The sequence below is a fragment of the Myripristis murdjan genome, chromosome 6 (assembly GCF_902150065.1).
Source record: "Myripristis murdjan chromosome 6, fMyrMur1.1, whole genome shotgun sequence".
NCBI classification, from domain to species: Eukaryota; Metazoa; Chordata; class Actinopteri; order Holocentriformes; family Holocentridae; genus Myripristis; species Myripristis murdjan.
This window is the reverse complement of record NC_043985.1, coordinates 13,110,998-13,130,093: the sequence shown is the minus strand read 5'-3', so window position 1 is coordinate 13,130,093 and position 19,096 is coordinate 13,110,998. Positions and strand designations below refer to the sequence as shown.

Below are 19,096 nucleotides of genomic sequence, written 5' to 3'. Positions count from 1 at the left end.
TTGAGCCTGGCAAAACTTTTGCTCACATTTGAGTCACTACATTCAAGCATTCAATGCTTTGTTTATTGAAAATGACATTCTTCACCAATACAAAATTATACAGAATATAAACTGTATATCAAGTCCAGTATAAAAAGAGAACATTACAAGAGATACAAATGTTTCCATTGATTTGAAATCTCGTCTTCATAAAAAGGTTTTTTTTTTTTTTGTTTGTTTGTTTTTTTTTTTTTGAAAAGAGGAAAATAAAGACAACAAGGCACAGCCGGTAGTATCTGAGAAGCACAGTGCATAAAAGACATACAATTCCATACAAGTGAAACAACCAGTTTCACATCATGATGAGCATTTTGCGGAAAAAAAATAAGATATTTGTACAAGATTAAAACCAAGCTCTCTGCTTGGTGTGAACGGCTGGCTAGTCTTTTTCAGCTAGCTACACTTCACTACTGTCCACCAAGGACAGGGTCATGTGGAAATGTGCTGTACTTTATCACGAAGAGCCAGACATCTCCCAGACATCATGGCATATGGCTTTTACCAAGTGCTTTCAACTACAGGAATATGAAGCAACTTAAGTGCAAAAAAGTGAGGTCACATACTGTCTCATAGGACTTAATTAGATTTGAAGCAAATTTTGACAAGATGAACAAGAAATCGCTGCTGCTGCTGCTGCTGCCAATAAGAATCTTTCAACATGGATGAAGATGGGGGGCTTTACAGACCCTGGATCAGGATTTGTGTGTGGTGGGGGATAGGAGCAGGGAGGAGGGAGTTCCTTCCAGGTTTGGCAGGGGGACAGGCATGTGTCCGTTGATTAGGCTGGGGAACTGCGAAGGAAGAGAAAGGGACAGAGAGTTAGTGAGCAGGGGAGGGAGGCTCTGTGAAAGCTCTTTTCCGGTGAGGAACTGCAGCATTGTCACTGCTCTGGTTTCCTGTTGTTTTATACATTGTGCCTCTTCCTTTTCGTCTCTGTCCTCCCTGCCTCCACAACAGAGGGAGACGTTGTTCAGGCACAAAGAAACTGGTAAGGTTTGTGTGCCTGTAAGGGGTGTGTGTGTGTGTGTGTGCGTGTGTGTGTGTATGTGTGTTTCACAAATGAGGAGCAGCTCTCAAACCAGTCCACCCTGTTCAGACTGGCTCCCCTGGGCTCAAACAGGAAGTATTCGCAGGATTTCCTCTCCCTCTCATGAGCTCTGAAACAGGACACCTCTGTTGGGCCAGCTTACCGACTCTCAGCTAGTTTAACAACCTTTGGTATCTGCTGTATCGTAGATCTTCAAACCATCTTGTTTTCTCTTTAATATAGCATTTTAGCAAGTAAGCATAAAATACAAATAAGAATGAAAGAATCCTAGGTAATTCATGTCTAATGAAGATCAAAACCCTTCTGTTGTTAGTGGCATTTTGTTCCAAAAAATCATTGCTCTGCATGATATGGTGTCATTTGCCAAGGCCATTATACAGTAGAAGAACGATATTAATAGACGTCATTGTGTTTCAGGTATGAGAGTTGACCAATGGCTCAAAACTCAATTTATACAACAGAACCATGTTTGGGAGAAGACGCTGGTCAACACTGTCAGTTTATTCACCCCACCTGTATCATGACCTTTTGTCACTTGCTGATTCCAAACATAACAAGACGAGGTTAAAACCTACTATACTGCTGGACTGTGACTACATTTAGAGAGCGGCTGTTTTCACCTCAGTTCTGTGAACAGCAGCAGTACTAGACATAAGTTTTCAAATCCTGATTATTTATACAGTTGAACAGTGCCAATTTATATATGATATGAAATAAGCTGCTTTTCAATGACTCAGCTTGACCCTACTTGCCTTTTTTGTTTTTCTATGGGTCAAACATTGTGGACAGTAGCTGATACTAAAAGGTGATGTGAAAACACTGCAAACCACTGCAGCCTATTGAAAATATTGAAAAAAAAAATACAGTATAAATATTATAAATGTTGAAAGAGTTGGTTACTCTTTTCCTAGTAGATTATTATGCTATTTAACCATTTTATTTTCACTTAACTCTCCACCTTATTTTAGTGTTTACTCATAAACTATTTTAATCTGCTCCCCTTCACTTCTCTTTCCCACTGACCCACACACACCTACACCTACACCTCCGGTCTCTCACTGCACACACACCTGCTTCCTCTGTGCTGCCTTTTTCTGTCTGTCTCTCCCTGTATGTGTCTGCTCTGTTGACTTTCCTCGTCCGCAGCGTGTTTTATAACTGCTGCCCACACAACTTGGTGTGCGTGTCTTGGATTTTTTCACCCACAATTCACGTATTCTCGACTGGGGGAGATCTGTGTGTGAAGGTGGCTTGTTGTAACAGCTGTGTGTACGACCAGCAGTTGGCAAAGTGAGACTTGTGAAACTTGTATTGTCGTTGATAATCTATTCATGTAAAAAATATTTTTTTCAGCGAATCTCCTAGTTACACAAATACTGATCATGTGAAGCAGCCATTTGGAGTTGGTCGTGTTGTCTTAGCGTGCGATAAATTTGGAATGAGCTGCAGTCAATGAGTAGAGCTGCTGTAAATGCACCATGAGCACATAATACAAAACTGTTTGCGCTGAGTCATTTTGAAAAAAGCTACGGCCAATGGGGAAACTCCAACACCTGGCCGAACGATGGTGTAACTTCATCACTCACAGAGACACTCGGGTTTGTAGGAAATATTATGTTCCTGCACTAGAGGAGGCTGCAGTTTCAGGAACATGCTACTCTTTGTAGGAAACAACAAACAGGAAGAAGATGGATTTTGCTGCTGTGCTCATTTTACCTGAACGGTAATTCTCAAAACTTCCTCCTAGACTTTCAAACACAATGACTAAACAAACAGTAATAGTCCTTTCATCACACCTTCTTTTCTTTTCTCACGCTATTTTCATCCCTCTCTTCCTCTTTGTCTGTGCTCCTCTACTCCTTTGAGCATGTCTTACCTGGAAGAGGGAGCTGTGGCCCTGCAGCCTGGCGGGGCTGAGCGGGGCAACGGGACTTAGGCTGCTCCAGAAGTGGATGCCTGACAACAGGGGACTGTGGGCCAGCAGCAAACCAGAGGGAGTCTGGGAAGGGAAGGCAGAGAGGCAGAGAGAGAGAGAGAGAGAGAGAGAGAGAGAGAGACGGAGGCATCTTGTAAATAAGAGGGAGCGGAGAGGACAGCTTTTGTTTTGAAGAGAGAGCCACTCTTTGGAGAGCATTTCTCCGAGGCCTTTTGTAATGCGAAACATGCTGAAATCTTAAATGGACATTTATTGGCGTTAGGAACAACAAACTGAAGGAGCAAGGAGGAAGTCTGTGGTTTCTCTCCTGAGCACAGGGGCGATGTGGGGAGGAGGATGATGATGGTGCTGGGGGTTGTTGTTGATTGTGTGGGGTGGGGGTGGGGGGTTGGACGACTACTCCTCGAGCACCGTGTGCCTTGGAACGCCAACTAGAGAGAAACATATGAAATCAATTTCTCCCTCTCTCCCCTGGTCTTCCCTCCCCCTTCCTTCTTTCCCCTGTGTCACCTCAGAGAAGTGAGCCAGTGTTGCAGAGGGACCCAGCCCTGCTCTCATTATTAATGGAATTATTGGAGCATATGGCATCACTTAGGGCCTCTTCCCCCTCTCATTGGCTGGACTAGCAGAAGATTTCTGTAAATCTCTTGTTTTCCTCTGATCTCACTTTTTTGCGCCCCTATAAACAGACAGTGTGATTGCAGGCTTACTGCTGTGCTCCTTATTTCACCGTATTGATAAACTTGTGATGTGGCAGAGTTGGTTTTCTTTACAAGTCTTCCAAGGTAAACACAATATTAACTGAAATAGATTATTAAAATCAGCCGATGCTTATGGCGCAGCCTTTGGGGTTATGGCAAAGATCAAACCAAACCAAAATTTCATAGCTGATTGAATTTGGATCCAACTTTGTGGCGGAGCAGAATCTAAAATTGTGCTGTAAAAACCAAGGGGCTTGTCTTCTATCAGCCGCATCATTTACGGCCGACAGAGGTAAAATGTACCATTACAGCTATTTCATTTATGTCAGTTGGAAGATTTTTTTCTTGTGCAATGCAAATTTTTGAAGGCTTTTTAAGGTCTGCATTTCTACTTCCACATTAGCAGTTTAACATTTATTTTGCCTTACTCGGTATATCTCAAGCATATGAGCAGTAAAATCAAGTTATTCCTGACTTTATCTACCAAAAAAAGCATAAATGTTGGTATGATTAAAGTGAATCTTTCTCGAACCTGAAATGGATGCCGACCGATTAAATTAGCTTCAAAGACAGGCAAAGTGTTACTATGCAAAAAATTGTAATGACTTTGCTGAAACAGAAACTCATAAAGTACCTGACACTTTTACCTCTTATTCAGACTTGAGGAAAATTTAGCTCAAGCAACAGGACTGCTACCTAAATAAATATATCAGTAGTCTTTCCATTAATGCATGCCAGGCTGTGTCAGATGCTGCTGCGTCTTGCTGCTCTAAGAGTGCTTTGGGGACACTGACATCATGTTCTGGATGGAGCCCATCATCTCCCCGTGGCCAGCCAGACCACGGCACCGCAGAGACGGAAACAGATAGCATCACAGAATTATTCTCCAATCTGAGATTTGATTATTATTGCTCACTACATTTCAGCCATGCCTGGCACAGAATGACATAATCTCTAGTTCATCGTACATGCATGTATAAACATGTCTTGGGTTAGTGCACCTGACGAGATAGGGATGACGCATGTTTCAGGGAAGTATGTGCAGGGGCCTGGCGTGCCAGAAGTAATTTGTAGTAGGAATGTTTTCATTAATTTTCTTTATCCTCTACAGAGTCACAGATTTAGCAGCCTATTCCAGTGCACACTGGATGGATGACCGGCCCATCGCAACACAATCACATTCTCACCTAGGGATAACATGCAAACCGCACACAGCATGGGCAAGGTCGGTTCATTCTTGCTTTGAGGTGACAGTGGTAACCTTCCAGCTGCTGTGCAGCTCAGTATGTTGTGTATTATTCAGACAGAACAGTTTACCTGTGCAGTGAAGAAGGCAGGAGTGAGGGAGCCAGAGGGCAGCGCCGGGCTGTTGAGGGCAATGGAGCCAATGTCGCTCCCTGCAAGCAGCAGGGACGGGGTGGAGATCTCCAGAGCTTTGGGCTTTTTGCTTTTTGATGGGAGTCCATCTCCTTGGATACTACTACTGCTACTGATACTTCTACCACTGCTGCTGCTCCTCTTCTCCGGAGGCCGCAGGGCTCGCTCCCTGTGCCCAGAGGACAGGTTGAGAGGCTGAGCCCCCTGGTCAGAGTCCTCCTCTTCAGCGACAGGGCTCCAGCTCCGCATGGGCTGGGAAGTTTGGGTGTGAGGGGAGGAGGGGGAGCGGGAAAGGGGGGACTGTTTGGACGGCCCAGAGGAGATGTAGGACTCAGCCTTGGTGGAGGGAGAGGAGGTCCTCTCATTTGCATTAGCCCCAAAGCGGATGACAGAGCGTGGCTCCTCCTGGCGCTCTCGGAGGGCGCGGAGAAGCTCAGGCTGGTTATGCAGGGAGCTGATGCTGAAGGAGGAGTAGAGCCCTGAACGGAGGTAGTCGTTACGACACGCCTGCGCCCCCAAGGCTGCCAGGGTCCTCCTCTGGGCCTCTTCCTCTTCTTCCTCTTCCTCCTCCTCCTCTACCTCCAGCTCAGGGGCCTCTCCTTCCTGGAGGGGCAACCGGCCAGAAGCCAGACCCATCTCCACTGCCTGGGGGTCCATTTTCAGGATCTCAGGGAAGGACACAAACTTATAGACAAACTTCTGGCCAATCACTTTCTTGATGATGTTCTGCAAAGGAGGAGAACAGAAGTGGGTTTGAGCAAGGAGCAACAAAAGATTTCTAACACTATTTTCCTTTATTTATAAGCTGCCTTTAATAACTTTTGGTTGAAACAAAACTGTATGTAATAATGTATGTAGCAATCACACAATCTATGCTGATTATTACAGGGATATTTTTATTTAACTGCATCTCTACATTAAAAGACTGGATGCCACATCAGTCTCTTGACTGAGGCAAAATGCCCCATTGAAAAAAAAAACAAAAAAAAAAAAACAGGTTTGTGTTCGCATGCTGTATCACTGCTGTAGCTCTACTGTTGGTCTGATGAGAAAAGAGGAAGTGGAAGTATCTGCCAGTGGAGATTGTGGGTTTATAAAGAAGAACAACAAAAAACTCATCCTGCTGCTACACTGCATGCAAATACCTTTTCAGGCAGTGTAGTAACATCAGTAAGCAGAATACAGTGGTCAACGTCTTTATCTAATTAGTTGACTACCTTGGAGCGGTAGACGGCATTAAAACGAGAGAAAACTCGGTATATTTCCTTGGCGTTTGTCTGTAAACAGATTTGGATGAGTGGACTGACCTTGTCGTAGTAGTAGCGCAGGGCTCTGCTCAGCTTGTCGTAGTTCATGTTGGTCTTGTTCTTGCGTAAACCCCACAGCTTGGCCACCTCCTCTGACTTGAGGAGCTTGAACTCCCCGTCTGTGGACGTCCAGCAGATCAGGTGCTTGTGACTCTGGTCCAGCAGCAACTGCAGCAGGAACTGCCACAAGGTAATGGCACTGTCCATACCTGGAACACGAGGATGACATCATCAACATGAAACATAAATTTAATTGCCACTATGAGTTTGGTTAAGTTTGATGCAACAACAAACTGTGGGTGGCTTATTGTTGAAAACTCGCGAGATAATATCTACTGTTTTTCTCCTGTGGTCCTGTTCCTTTTCAAGGAGAAAAAAAGTCTTAAGCACACAGGCACATTATTTACAGTTAATCTGTGTCAATATTGCAATTTAAACTGCAGTACAATATACCAACATATATTTCAGCAGTTAAGATTTCTGAGCAAATAAAAATATTTTAAATACAAAACTGTGATGTTGTTTCATATTTCTTTTGTATTTGAAATGCAGTTAAAGTTTCTTTTTTTTCTAAACAATGTCCAATTTAATTGGGTCCAGCAGCAACTGCAGCAGCACTGGAATATCATACTCATTGTAAGAACCTGCTACTGCAAAAATAAGTTCAGCCTTTTGCAATTTGGAAATTCAAGTAGATCATATAGCAATTTTTCTTTTTTACATTAATTGTGCAACTTTAGCTTTTGGCGTTATTGGTGGATGACTAAGTGGAACATCATCACTCAGTGACTTCAACAAATGCAGCCCCTGCATCATAACTACCTACACACACTGTGGCAGCCTGCCAAAAGCTACAAAGACAAAAATCAGCAAGTGTCAGAATCAGATTGCCTAAGCTCAAATGAAATCACACTTTTGTAGCCTTCAACATTCTCCTGTACTCATTCCCTTCTATGTGTTGGGACTCTGCAATACTTCTGTGTTTGTGGAGAATGTTTTGGCCAAGACGAGCTGAATTTTCACCTTCATTAAAAAGTATTTCTTTCCCCTGATTTCTGTCTTTCCAGTGTGCTTTACACCACGCAGACTATATTAGGTTACTTGCTGAAGAGGTACTGGCCTATTTGAGCTGTAACATGTGGTGTAAAGAAGAGTAGACCGGTGATGAATGGAACAGTGTGTGTTGAAGAGCGCAGTGTAATGTAGCAGCGACAGCAGCAGCAGAAGAAAAAAAAATATAAGGAGGAACAACAGCTCAAGCCAGAAATATGCTGCGGTTCAACCTGGCCCTCTCTCCACAGGAAGTATGACGGGCCCAGGGTGGGTTATTCCTTTAATAGAGGAATGTGCAGCCTCCAAGCTCCTGTCTGCCTGCCTACTAGAAGCACACATATTTACTGGGAGACGGTTTCTGTCACTTTACACACCAACACAGGGACACAAACACTGCAGGCTCTTCTCCTTTTATTCTTTTTTGTCTAATCCTCAGATGGGAAGAGGGATGGGTGACTGATGCTGAATAACAGATAACTGACTGGCCATTCAACTCTATATCTCTCTGTCTCTCAAACATACACACACACACACACACAGAGAGAGAGAGAGAGAGAGAGAGAGAGAGAGAGAGAGAGAGAGGGCTGAACTCATTTCCGACACAACCGATCCCCTGAGTTTTCTATCTGCCATGTGAAACTACAAAACTGTCAAAGTCAGGACTTCCTCCTATTCTACTTTCAAGGACAAATGGTGAGGAGAGGGGATCCCACAGCAGGGGAGCATTTCCCCAATTCCTGCCACACTTCCGACAAAAATCCCAGTGGGAGTGGGTCAAAAGATCAAATCATTGTCCCCTTTCCCCGCTCCACCCTTAAACCCACTCTGAAAGCCGACTGAAATTGGCCTTAAAACATTGGTAGCAGATGTCAATGTTGCCAACCACCTTAAGGGTATTAACTCTCCCTGAATCGATAGATGTTTCAAATTAAGGTATGAATAAGGGAAAACTCCATGTACCCCCGTAAACTGCTTAAAAAGACTGATTAAGGACTTCTCAATTATGCCTTTGCAAATTAGTGGGATTTTTTAATAGATCTGTTTCTTTTTACAGTGCATCTAATTTATTAAGGGGCGTGGTATGTTTTCAGGGGTAGATAAAAGTATAATTAATGCTATTTGAAGGGATTCAAGTTTTAAAGTGATGCACCAGTTGACAGGGCTACAAGTTGGGCCAATGGAGGAATAAGAGAGGTATGCATAAACAACAGTAATCTTACAATAACTTAGTGAAACTTTACGAGAAAATCCTACATTAGGTGAAAAAAAAAACAACATAGGAAAGGTATAAAACACAATAAAACTCAATCCTGAGTGGAGCAGACACGTTATAACTCCCTCTAGGAATATTAAGTGGCTATTATAGTGATAGCTGTTTGGAGATTTTAAAATGCCATGCAGCACGATGAGGCAGGCTAGTAATAAAATCCCTACCGAAAGATGCGTTACGACTCCCTATAGGATTATTAATATAAGACTACTATAGTGGTTTTCGTATAGGGATGAGGAGCCTGTTGCAGATGCTCGGAGTGAAAAGTCAAGCTGTGCACAAAGCCATCCAGTGTGTTGGTTGAACGGAAACTCCTAATGAGATTAGATGGTGTGTGCAGACATTACTTAGCCATGACTAAATCTGCTCTCTTCCTGTTCGCAGACGGTGGAAAATTCAACAAGGCCAACAAGAAAAGCATCTCTAAACGGGTCTAGGCTTCGTGGAGTATTTTTTTCTATGCGTCTTGGTCTGTCTGTTTGTTTGCCTCGCCACTTCACAAATGTTGGACACTGGTCGCGCTATTGTTTATGTATCTAAAGTTGAAGTAGGCTATACAGCTCTCAAGAGAGGTCTGGATCACTATTTCATTTCTGCCCCACTGACTCATTTTCAAGATGTTGCTCGGACCGGAAGATGGTAGAAATGTGTGTAGGATAAAACAAAATCTAAACGTCTCTACTTGCATAAAACATGGACAATACGCTCAATCCGATAACGCGAGCCTATAAGTCAAAACCTATTCTTTATAGATATAGTTATTAATATTTCAAGTGCGGATGCGGTACAGTCACGCATTATTTCAACTTCTACGCGCAATCAATTACCAAAGTATTACTAGTTCCTAGAAAGATGAAATGTTTTATTCTACGTTACCTGCGATCTCTACTTGGTCTTTGTCTCCTTGAAATTTTATGATGAAAGTCGTATGTTTCCTTGTTTTTCCATGCTTACTTCTCGTCTACACAGTTGTGCTGGACTGAAATAGGATCCTGGGCTTTTTCTTTTTCTGAGCAGGAAGTTGGAGCAGGCAGACACAGAGCCGGCTGACTTCCTCTCCCCTACGATTCCCCAGGCGGTTTGCCGTCTGTGTAAACACACTTTTCCTCCCCTCCTCTTCTTCTCTGCCTGCCCGCTGATGGCCAGGAATACTCAGTTATAGCACACATGGTAATATAGGAGCACCGAGAGCCCTCTGACTGACTGACATCATCACTCCACTCAGCCGTATGACGCCTTCACGAACTGCTTGTAATTCACACTCGAGCTTAAAGGAGTTTCTCGTCGCAAACTGTTATCCTGTGACATTTTTTGGTAGCCACGTATTAGTCGATTTCATTATGCAAATATGCAAATGTATGACAAAGAGGGTAAATAAAAACACACAAACAACACTGATAAATTACAAAGGATGTCGATCGATTCGTCAGAATAAAAGAATACATCAGTCACTGACAATCACGCCCCCCACGTCCTCTTAACGTCGGATATCCGCAAATTCCGTCTTTCTCTGTTGTATTTACAATTGCTCATATGCGTCCGAACCGTAATTGTGATATTTCCGACAGCACCTGGAAGGCAGCACCGTCTACCGCTAGGAGGTGCTGCTGCTCCCTCTCTTTGTAACTTTGTAACTCCTGTATTCATTTGTGACTTTCTAACAAATTGTGGAATGTCTTAGTCTGTATAAGCAGCATGTTTTCTGAGTCATGTTAGCACAGCATAAGTAATCGATGACTCATCCGTGTCAAATATTATCAATCTAATTAAATGAAGCTCGTCACTTTATTATAAGTTAATAACCACTTACCGAGTGGCCTTCCTGAGTCTGTGTTACATTTAGGGCCTAGGGGAAAGATGGTAGAGTTCAGCTTACTACTTGAAAATCGCCATCACAATCTTTCACACAGTTAATAAAGCTTGAAACTCCCTTTCGTGTCAGCCTGATTTTTTTCCCCTAGGTTAAGGCGTACAAAGTGATACAACAAGAAATTAGCCTAGATATCTGCAGCTAAGTTACAGCAAGCTACATTTGTTTCACATATAACAAACAGCATGACCAATTTTCATCCCGCCATTCTGTGATCATACGTCAGGTCAGGGCGCGTATTGTTTTTACTGGGTCAGCACTGCAAAACCTGGAAAACTGCAAAGTGTTAATAACTTAATTAGATTCCTGTGATCAAAGTGTACAGAAAACTTCAGCCATCACTTTTTGGCGGCTTCAGACAAGTTGCACTTCATTGCACGGTGGCCGTTGCATCATGACCCCTGTATTCAGTGACTTTAGACAGGTTTATTGAGGCGTGGCTCCCGAGCAACGCGTCTGATTGGTGGGTGAATTTTAGGTGTTTTAGATGGTACTTTGGAGCGCGCCGGGGCACGCAACGCTCACTAACACGCAGAATCCCGCAGAAGCGCAATGCCTCGTTTCACCGTCCACATCCGAGATGAGTGGCTGGCAGTGCCCTGTCGCGATACCACCAACACCATCCAGTGGCTCGGATACGAGGCTCTCAAACGCTACGTGAAGAACAAACCGGACAACGGGGGCATCCCAGCTGTGAAGGATATACGTTTTGTTGTGCGAAGGTGCCAGGGTTTGGGTTTGTTGGACGCGGATGACTCCATCGACGATGTTCTGGAGGATAATGACTTTGTCGAGCTTGGTAATAACATTATGTTTGGGAAAAAACTACATTAAGTTTATATACGAGGGACAGTGGAGATGTTTTTACAATGTTTTATGAGAAACGTGTGCAATATGTATTATTATCCTCTATTTCCAGCTATTGAAGGGGATACCATGTCTCCAGACTTTATCCCCTGTCAGCCTGGAGTTTCTCATCTGTATCCTTACTATTGTTGTTTGCCGTTTGTGCTGTATACACACACAGCAGTGGGCCATATTTAATTTGATTAAGAAAATAATAATAAAAGAACCTGGTCATGGCATTATACAGTTGACTCTAATTGTGGTTAACATTTGATTCTCTGATAGAATAAATTAAATATATTTCTGTAAATGTGTCACTGAGTTTTATAATCTCAATAATTGTGGTGATACTATATATTGTGCAAAATTATCCTTAAACTATGCCAAATAGTACAGCAGCTTATAAAGAACCTGAGGAAGTAAGTATTACACATTTCAACCACTGTCTTTTCCAATCTGCATTGGCCATGGTTGTATAATATACGTCTCCCTGTGCAGTATCTTTATTTGGATGGCAAAAGCCTGACAACGACAGATCTGGTCAATCTTGGTAGAGGACTCTACAAGATAAAGGTAATGATCAGCAAATTCCATTTGCTGTCATGGCTGGTCTGCACTAATCTTTGACTAAGCATAATCATATCCTCTACCCAAATTTCCAGCTGACTCCAGCAGCAGAAACCAAAGTTGTGCAATCCAGAGAGCTTTTGGACACCATCGTCAAAGAAAACAAAGGTTAAGATAAATTGAAGAGTAGGCTAATATTTACCTTTTTTCAAGTAATGTATAACTAATGTACTTCAGAAAACAAATGTCTCAAATTCTGTTGTCTATCTCATCTGTCTCTTTGTACAGTTGTCTATGGAATCACAACAGGTTTTGGCAAATTTGCTCGGACTGTCATTCCTGTCAGCAAACTGAAGTACAGACTATATTGCTTCTTTTCGGTTTTTACATTTTCTGTTAAGCAACGAGGCACTCATGTGCTGATGTCATTTACTTTTGTTCCCACAGGGAGCTGCAGGAAAACCTGGTGCGGTCACATTCAGCAGGTGGTTATCTTTTCCCACAGTCAGTGCTCTCTGTAACGGTCGGTCTTTATTCCCTCAAACAGCATATTAGGCTTAATTTTAACTACTGAATACACACCGACTGTTCCTCGCAAAATGTTTGCTGTCTCCATCGTTATTATTATGCTGTGGTGTTTAGGTGTAGGAAATCCGCTAAGCCCAGAGAGAACCCGCATGCTGCTGGCGCTTAGGATCAATGTTCTGGCCAAAGGGCATAGTGGAATTTCTCTGGAAACCCTGCATGCCATGATACAGGCCTTCAACGGTAAGCCTTATGTTGTCCCAGCATCAAACTCAACTTACCTTAGCTGACCTGAGTTATCAGCTTCAGTTGACTGAAACGTGGCTGATAGCCTCCTTTATGAATCAATACATAAGGAATCTTACATGTCATATATCTGCTCTTCATCTCTAATTCACTTTGCCCCTGCAGCGTCCTGCCTCTCCTTTGTCCCAGAAAAGGGGACAGTTGGTGCTAGCGGAGACCTGGCGCCCCTCTCTCACCTTGCCTTGGGGCTGATGGGGGAGGGTAAAATGTGGTCGCCCAAAAGTGGATGGGCAGATGCCAAATATGTAAGATGTTTAACAGAACTGTCGTAACAACATTTCCATATGGGTACAATAACACCTTACATAATGTGGCAGAAATGCTGTTTATAAGTCTGGTATGTTGCAAGGTCCCGTAGGAAAACATGTTTGCCTTTTAATGACCCTTAACCTTTTACATGTTTTTCTCTCCTTTCATCTACGGCCAGGTCCTGGAGGCACATGGACTGAAGCCTATATCGCTGAGGCCAAAAGAGGTAATACTTAAAAATCCAGCCGCCTCATATATTTGATTTACCTCTCCTCAGCAAACCTATTCGGGGCTCAGGGAATGCACTGCTATTGTCTTTCAGGCACACCGGGAAAGGATTATGGATTGAGTTCCATCTGTCCATCATTTGCTATGTCTGAGCCTCTGCTGTCCTTTTTTGGACTAAACTTGGGGAAATTATAAATTCTGACACAGAGGTCCGGCATTTTTATTGGCCCACCACATGCTCAGTATCTTAGACACTGCTGGGCCAAATCTAATAAATCTTTCAGGAAATATGTGTTTTTACATTGGTGTTCAGTTTATACATAATGAAGATGATTCGCCCATCACAGAACCACCAGCAAGCCAAAATGTCCCCGAACTTCAAGCAGCAATGTCTCAAACACTGCAGGCCCAATTCTCACACACCTTGGAGGACAAGATGAAGCATTATACTGAGATTTGGCTTTTTCAGAATTGAATCAATTGGCCCATCACAGTGTTGCTAAACAGGTCAGAAGGTCATCCCAGTTACACCCAGGGAGACTTGCACAAATCATGGGGTGCGTCACGGTTACGGTTGACTTGTCTTTGCATTGTGAATCTATCAATCAGTATACCCTTGATCAAAAACACTGCTGTCATACACACTTAACAAAGCAGCAAACATTCTTCAAGTAGCTGGACAAATGTTGAAATTCTCTGTTGCTGTCGCTGCTTAATCTCCCTCTCTTCCCCACAGGGTCTTGCTCTGATCAACGGGACCCAGATGATCACCTCTCTGGGGGCGGAGGCTGTGGAGCGAGCCCAGGCGATTGCCAGGCAGGCAGATATCATCGCTGCTCTGACGCTGGAGGTGCTGAAGGGAACCACCAAGGCCTTTGACAGTGGTGAGAATAATTGGTGAATAAATTCAAAACAGACGGGAGAAACTACCTCCAACATGATGACGCAAGACCATATGATGCTCGTGATTCAGTTGTCTGTCCTATCCTGCTCCATGTTCTGTTCTCCCTTACAGACATTCACTCACTAAGGCCTCACCCGGGACAGATCGAAGTAGCCTTGCGCTTCCGCTCACTACTGGACTCTGATCACCACCCCTCCGAGATAGCAGGTCAGAGAGCAGACCCAAATTAAACGAGTGATTGAACATCAGACACCAATGTAGATGCTTTCAGTAATATTATGCCTGTAGCACAGCCTCAGTGAGCACTTGTGTGTCGTATGTGTTTCTCAGAAAGCCACCGGTTCTGCGACAGAGTCCAGGATGCCTACACCATGCGCTGCTGTCCTCAGGTAACCTCATACTCCTCAAGCACTGTCATCTTCAAATCCACAGATTTAGGAGTGAGTATATTTAAATACTACTCAGCGATTCTCAGCATAGTCTCCTCTCTCCATCTGCAGGTCCACGGTGTTGCCAATGACACAATAAAATTTGTCCAGAATATTATCAATACAGAAATCAACAGTGCGACTGACAACCCTGTATCCTTCTCTGGCCACAAGTCCAGACAATTGCAGCAAATGTTATACTTACGGTGAAATAAGATGTAATATGATTGTCATACATTGTCATTGCAATTAGGTTCAAACATACATTTCTGGCTCTGCTGCATGTATGATCTTGGAATTAGTGTTGATCTTAATGGCTCTATAAGATGGTGTTTGCTGAGAGAGGAGAGACCATTTCAGGAGGAAATTTCCATGGCGAATACCCAGCTAAGGTATGTATGTAACAGTTACTTGTATGATAGTTGTGGCGTTGCAAAATAAAGTGCTTTTTGTGTTTTTGTTAGAATTTTTCTCTTCTTGCCTCTACTACACTCATTGCCCTGTCCTCTATTTAGGCTCTGGACTACTTAGCCATTGGAGTCCATGAGCTGGCCTCTATTAGTGAGAGAAGGATCGAGAGGCTGTGTAACCCCTCTCTGAGTGAGCTGCCTGCCTTCCTTGTCAGTGAAGGAGGACTCAACTCAGGCTTCATGATTGCTCACTGCACTGCTGCTTCCTTGGGTTGGTGTGCAAAGTCTTCAGTACCTCACCACATATCATGTCCCCATATCATTCTAAAATGAGATATCTACAAAGAGTTACAAAAAAAAGTATCCTAAAAATATACCAGGAGTACTACAGTAGAAGTTACTATTGCAGCTAAAAGTCATCTTAAGACCCTTACAAAACATTTTTGGAGGGTATAATTAAATGTGATATTGAAATATTGTTTAATACATTTTGGTTGTTATTTATTTGCTTTGGAATGTATTTGCTTCATCATTGTGTACAGCTGCATTTATATCACTTGTTCTATTTGGCGCTTTGTGATTAATCTGTTTTTAAATTGGCACTACTTGAATGAAGTCACACAACTTAAGTCTCATCACCTGTTTCCAACTGTGTCCAGTTTCAGAGAGTAAAGTTCTGTGCCATCCATCGTCTGTGGACTCCCTGTCCACCAGTGCTGCCACAGAGGACCATGTGTCCATGGGAGGCTGGGCTGCGAGGAAGGCCCTGAGGGTGGTGGAGCACGTGGAGCAAGGTAATCGCCCTGTTATCAGGCAGAACTTAATGATGGCCATGTCCAAGCAACATATCTCAAAATCTATTTGGCAGATTACTATGAAATATGAGCACAATGCTACCCCATGACCCTTCCCTCTAGCACCATCATCAGGTGCAGGTTTGGGTTCTGCACAATATCTCAAAATCAAAATTTGTAAAGTGCATTTACAATATTCAGGGGATGAAGCCTGTCAACTTCGGTGACCTCATGACCTTTCCTCTAGCACCATCCTCAGGCCAAAATGCACAAATATCATTCTCCCACTAGCACTCCCTCAGCAAACAGCAACCTAGTTGGGCATCTGTAAACATTATAGAGATCTGTATCCTGTAGCAAGATGGACACAGAGACAGTATTTCTTTTGCCAACTTCACAGAGCCCTGATTTATAGACTTATATATAGACGTATAGACTTCCTCAGATGCTGAGGCATCCTAACAAAACAGACACAGGGTGGCCAACCCAGTAACTCAACTTAACTCCCACATGGACTGAACTTAGTGATTAGAAGTCAAATGCTTCTTTTATGACAGCCTCATGGAAGCAGGAGAATTTTAGAATAGAACTGTATGTGCTGTTTATAACTATACTCAAACAATAAGATTAATAGCATTTAACCACAATATTAAGTATTTCATTAAAATCTAACTGGTATTTTCTCTAATCAGTTCTTGCTATAGAGCTGCTGGCTGCCTGCCAGGGCATTGAGTTCCTCCGCCCACTTCGTACCACCACACCATTGGAGAGGGTCTACGACCTTGTGCGCAGTGTGGTCAAGTAAGTCAAACAAATGTGGCCAAGGTACAGCCTTTCAGTCCCCTGAAATGATATACAGCACAGGACAGTTAATATTTATCTACTGTTCCACTTCCGTCTTTCTCTGTTTCTCTGCCATTGAAAGGCCATGGATTAAAGATAGATTCATGTCTCCTGACATCGAGGCTGTTCACCGTCTCCTGCTTGACCAAAAGGCAAGTGCCGAATGTTTGTGGAGCAAATTACAGACAGTGGTTAGAACGACTGTCATGATGTGTCCATATTATCAGTGTACATGCACCTGTAAACTCGACAAGGATACACTGCAGTTAAAAAATCAAACTGCAAATTGTGATTTTAAAAAATGTTACTGTGTTTATATTGTCATGCATCTCAGGTGTGGAATGTTGCCAAGCCTTACATTGAGAAGTATCAGACAGAGTACATCCCCGAGTCCCGTCCTGTTTCTCCTACGGCCTTCTCTCTGGAATCCCCGGCATCACCAAGGAAGCGTGTCCGTCATGAGTGAATCCATACTCTTCTTCAAAAATGTTTTCTTCAGGACCACTACAACAACCACAACAACAACAAAAAGTAATTTATTAAGACTTTCATTAGGAAATGACAACTCACTAATCAGTTCTGGTAAAGCATGCCATGATATTTGGACCCTCATGGAGAGAAACTAAATTTAAACACTGATCTGTTTTATTCAAGTTTTCAACCACAAGACAACATGCGTAACTGCTGTATTTATCTACACTTTTTTTGGCCCTAAAGTGTGCCAACTTTGGTTTTTAAGTCTTTATTACTACCTCAGCCACTGTACTATTCTAATATAAAATCCGTGTTGATGATACCGCACAACTATCACTCTTATGATATGCACTCTGGTGTAATTGTGTGAAATCATTTACAATTGCCATCCAAATAATAATAATTTAAACAGCACAACAATAAAATATTTTAAAACCTGGATTCTGTTATCATTTACATGATGATGTAAACCCAATTTATTTCCCCTTGACTCTCTTTTGTATTTCCTGAACAAATTACAAACTTGAACAGACTTTTGAAGGACATGGGATTGAGAAGACAATGCCTGAATTTTCATTTCAGGGTGAAATGTTTCTTTGGAAAAAATAAAAATGCTCCTAACACAAAACAAGCATGCACACACACTCACACATGCAGTATGTGGGGTTTGAGCCATTTTGCAAGCTGTTTGTCCTGCTGACATGTCCTTGAGCGAGACAGTAAATCCCTTCCAGCTTTTGGGGTGTCCTGTTTGGGTATTTACCCTGGCCTCTGCCGTCCTTGTGCAAGTGGACGAAGAGAAACTGAATTTACACAGGGTGTCAGTGAAGCATTGTATTGATCTTCCTCCTGTGTGTTTGATCCCTCCCTGTGCAGGTCATAGAAACCATGATCAGGACGGCATAAGGGACTTGTTGATTAAACAGAAAGTAATGTCAATATCCACAGGGTAATACTGGTTCAAAAACACTACAAACATGACTTCAAGCACGGTTTACTAAATGTCGGTTGCTGTAACCATCACGTTTCTGAGGCCTCATTTACTTATGGATGTTTTTTGGCCTTACATTCTATCATACAATCTCCTATGGTCACAAGAGACTACTTTTAGTCTTTAATATATTCTTTCAACTGTACTGGGGGGGAAAAAACTTTTGTACAGGAGGATCCATTTTGCAAAGATGGCCTTTAAGCATTTAATAAGAGATGATTACCAAAATACTGTGTTGTTAGGCAATTATTTGTAGCAGTATCAGCAGCAACAGCAACATACACTTTTTTAAACAATAGGTTTCTTCTTAACAAAACAGGTTAATCACATGCTGTGTTAAAATGTCCTTTTTTGGAGTGTACAATAGTATTGTTGTAGTACAAAAACCTTGTCTCTGTTGGGAAAACTACAAAACCTTGTAAGCATTACTGGTGGTAATTCTGCATAGATGAAGCATTCTAGTGTAGCTGTCTGCCAATGACAGGAGTAAAAAAAAAAAAAAAAATTGTTGACTTGAAGAATGGCCCAAGAGGCAGAAGTCCATGCAAGAATGGTTTTATTAACCAAAAACAACACTCAAACACACAAAAGTCCCAAGGAAAATTACAAAGAAACAAACTGAAATGTTCAAAATGACACTCATGGGAAAAAGGGGAAAACCAAAATTACCAAACATGCCAATGCTGACACACTGCACAGACAAGCACATCAACCTGGTGAAAGACATCCTAAATGAGCAAGAAAGCAACTAGTAAATGGCTCCACCCTGTACCTAATTTGGCACAGGTGGCCTGCCAAAGCCCACTAACAGACTGCAGTAGGAAATGCAGTAATTCTGGGCAGGTGAAAAGGTGCAGAGCAGGGTGTCAGTCTCATACTAGTTTGGGGCCCAGATTATTATTATTATTATTATTATTGTTAGTAGTAGTA

At 42.6% G+C, this 19,096-nt stretch overlaps 2 protein-coding genes across 3 annotated transcripts; one reads left to right on the top strand and one right to left on the bottom strand.

Annotated features, from left to right (window-relative positions):
• Positions 1 to 188: 188 nt before the first annotated feature.
• Positions 189 to 9,954, bottom strand: LOC115361063 (ETS domain-containing protein Elk-3). 2 transcript variants are annotated; one of them, XM_030054320.1, is made up of 5 exons: positions 9,608 to 9,942; positions 6,409 to 6,617; positions 5,042 to 5,827; positions 2,964 to 3,086; positions 189 to 830 (listed from the first exon to the last, which is right to left on the bottom strand). In XM_030054320.1, the coding sequence occupies exons 2-5, from the start codon at positions 6,613 to 6,615 to the stop codon at positions 732 to 734; spliced, it is 1,215 nt and encodes a 404-aa protein (XP_029910180.1). In that variant the 5' UTR covers positions 6,616 to 6,617; positions 9,608 to 9,942; the 3' UTR covers positions 189 to 731. The 2 variants fall into 2 exon arrangements, with proteins under 2 accessions (XP_029910180.1, XP_029910181.1); XM_030054321.1 differs by lacking the exon at positions 2,964 to 3,086 and having other exon boundaries at positions 189 to 680; positions 5,240 to 5,827; positions 9,608 to 9,954.
• Positions 9,955 to 11,153: 1,199 nt separating this feature from the next.
• On the top strand, positions 11,154 to 17,556 carry hal (histidine ammonia-lyase). Its single transcript, XM_030054044.1, has 20 exons — positions 11,154 to 11,400; positions 11,521 to 11,581; positions 11,839 to 11,866; positions 11,946 to 12,020; positions 12,110 to 12,182; positions 12,303 to 12,369; positions 12,462 to 12,499; positions 12,657 to 12,782; positions 12,951 to 13,090; positions 13,273 to 13,320; positions 14,059 to 14,206; positions 14,338 to 14,433; positions 14,557 to 14,615; positions 14,727 to 14,807; positions 14,981 to 15,046; positions 15,170 to 15,335; positions 15,724 to 15,858; positions 16,551 to 16,659; positions 16,784 to 16,853; positions 17,036 to 17,556. The coding sequence occupies exons 1-20, from the start codon at positions 11,154 to 11,156 to the stop codon at positions 17,165 to 17,167; spliced, it is 1,965 nt and encodes a 654-aa protein (XP_029909904.1). The 3' UTR covers positions 17,168 to 17,556.
• Positions 17,557 to 19,096: the final 1,540 nt, after the last annotated feature.

Excerpts from the sequence above, each read along its gene's own strand:
- hal (XM_030054044.1), top strand. The coding sequence starts at position 11,154 with ATGCCTCGTTTCACCGTCCACATCCGAGATGAGTGGCTGGCAGTGCCC. Across the intron at positions 11,867-11,945 it reads CTTATAAAGAACCTGAGGAA|TATCTTTATTTGGATGGCAA; the intron begins GTAAGTATTACA and ends CTCCCTGTGCAG. Across the intron at positions 13,321-14,058 it reads TATCGCTGAGGCCAAAAGAG|GGTCTTGCTCTGATCAACGG; the intron begins GTAATACTTAAA and ends TCTTCCCCACAG.
- LOC115361063 (XM_030054320.1), bottom strand. The coding sequence starts at position 6,615 with ATGGACAGTGCCATTACCTTGTGGCAGTTCCTGCTGCAGTTGCTGCTG. Across the intron at positions 5,828-6,408 it reads TGCGCTACTACTACGACAAG|AACATCATCAAGAAAGTGAT; the intron begins GTCAGTCCACTC and ends CCTCCTTTGCAG. Across the intron at positions 831-2,963 it reads GCCACAGCTCCCTCTTCCAG|TTCCCCAGCCTAATCAACGG; the intron begins GTAAGACATGCT and ends CTTCCTTCGCAG.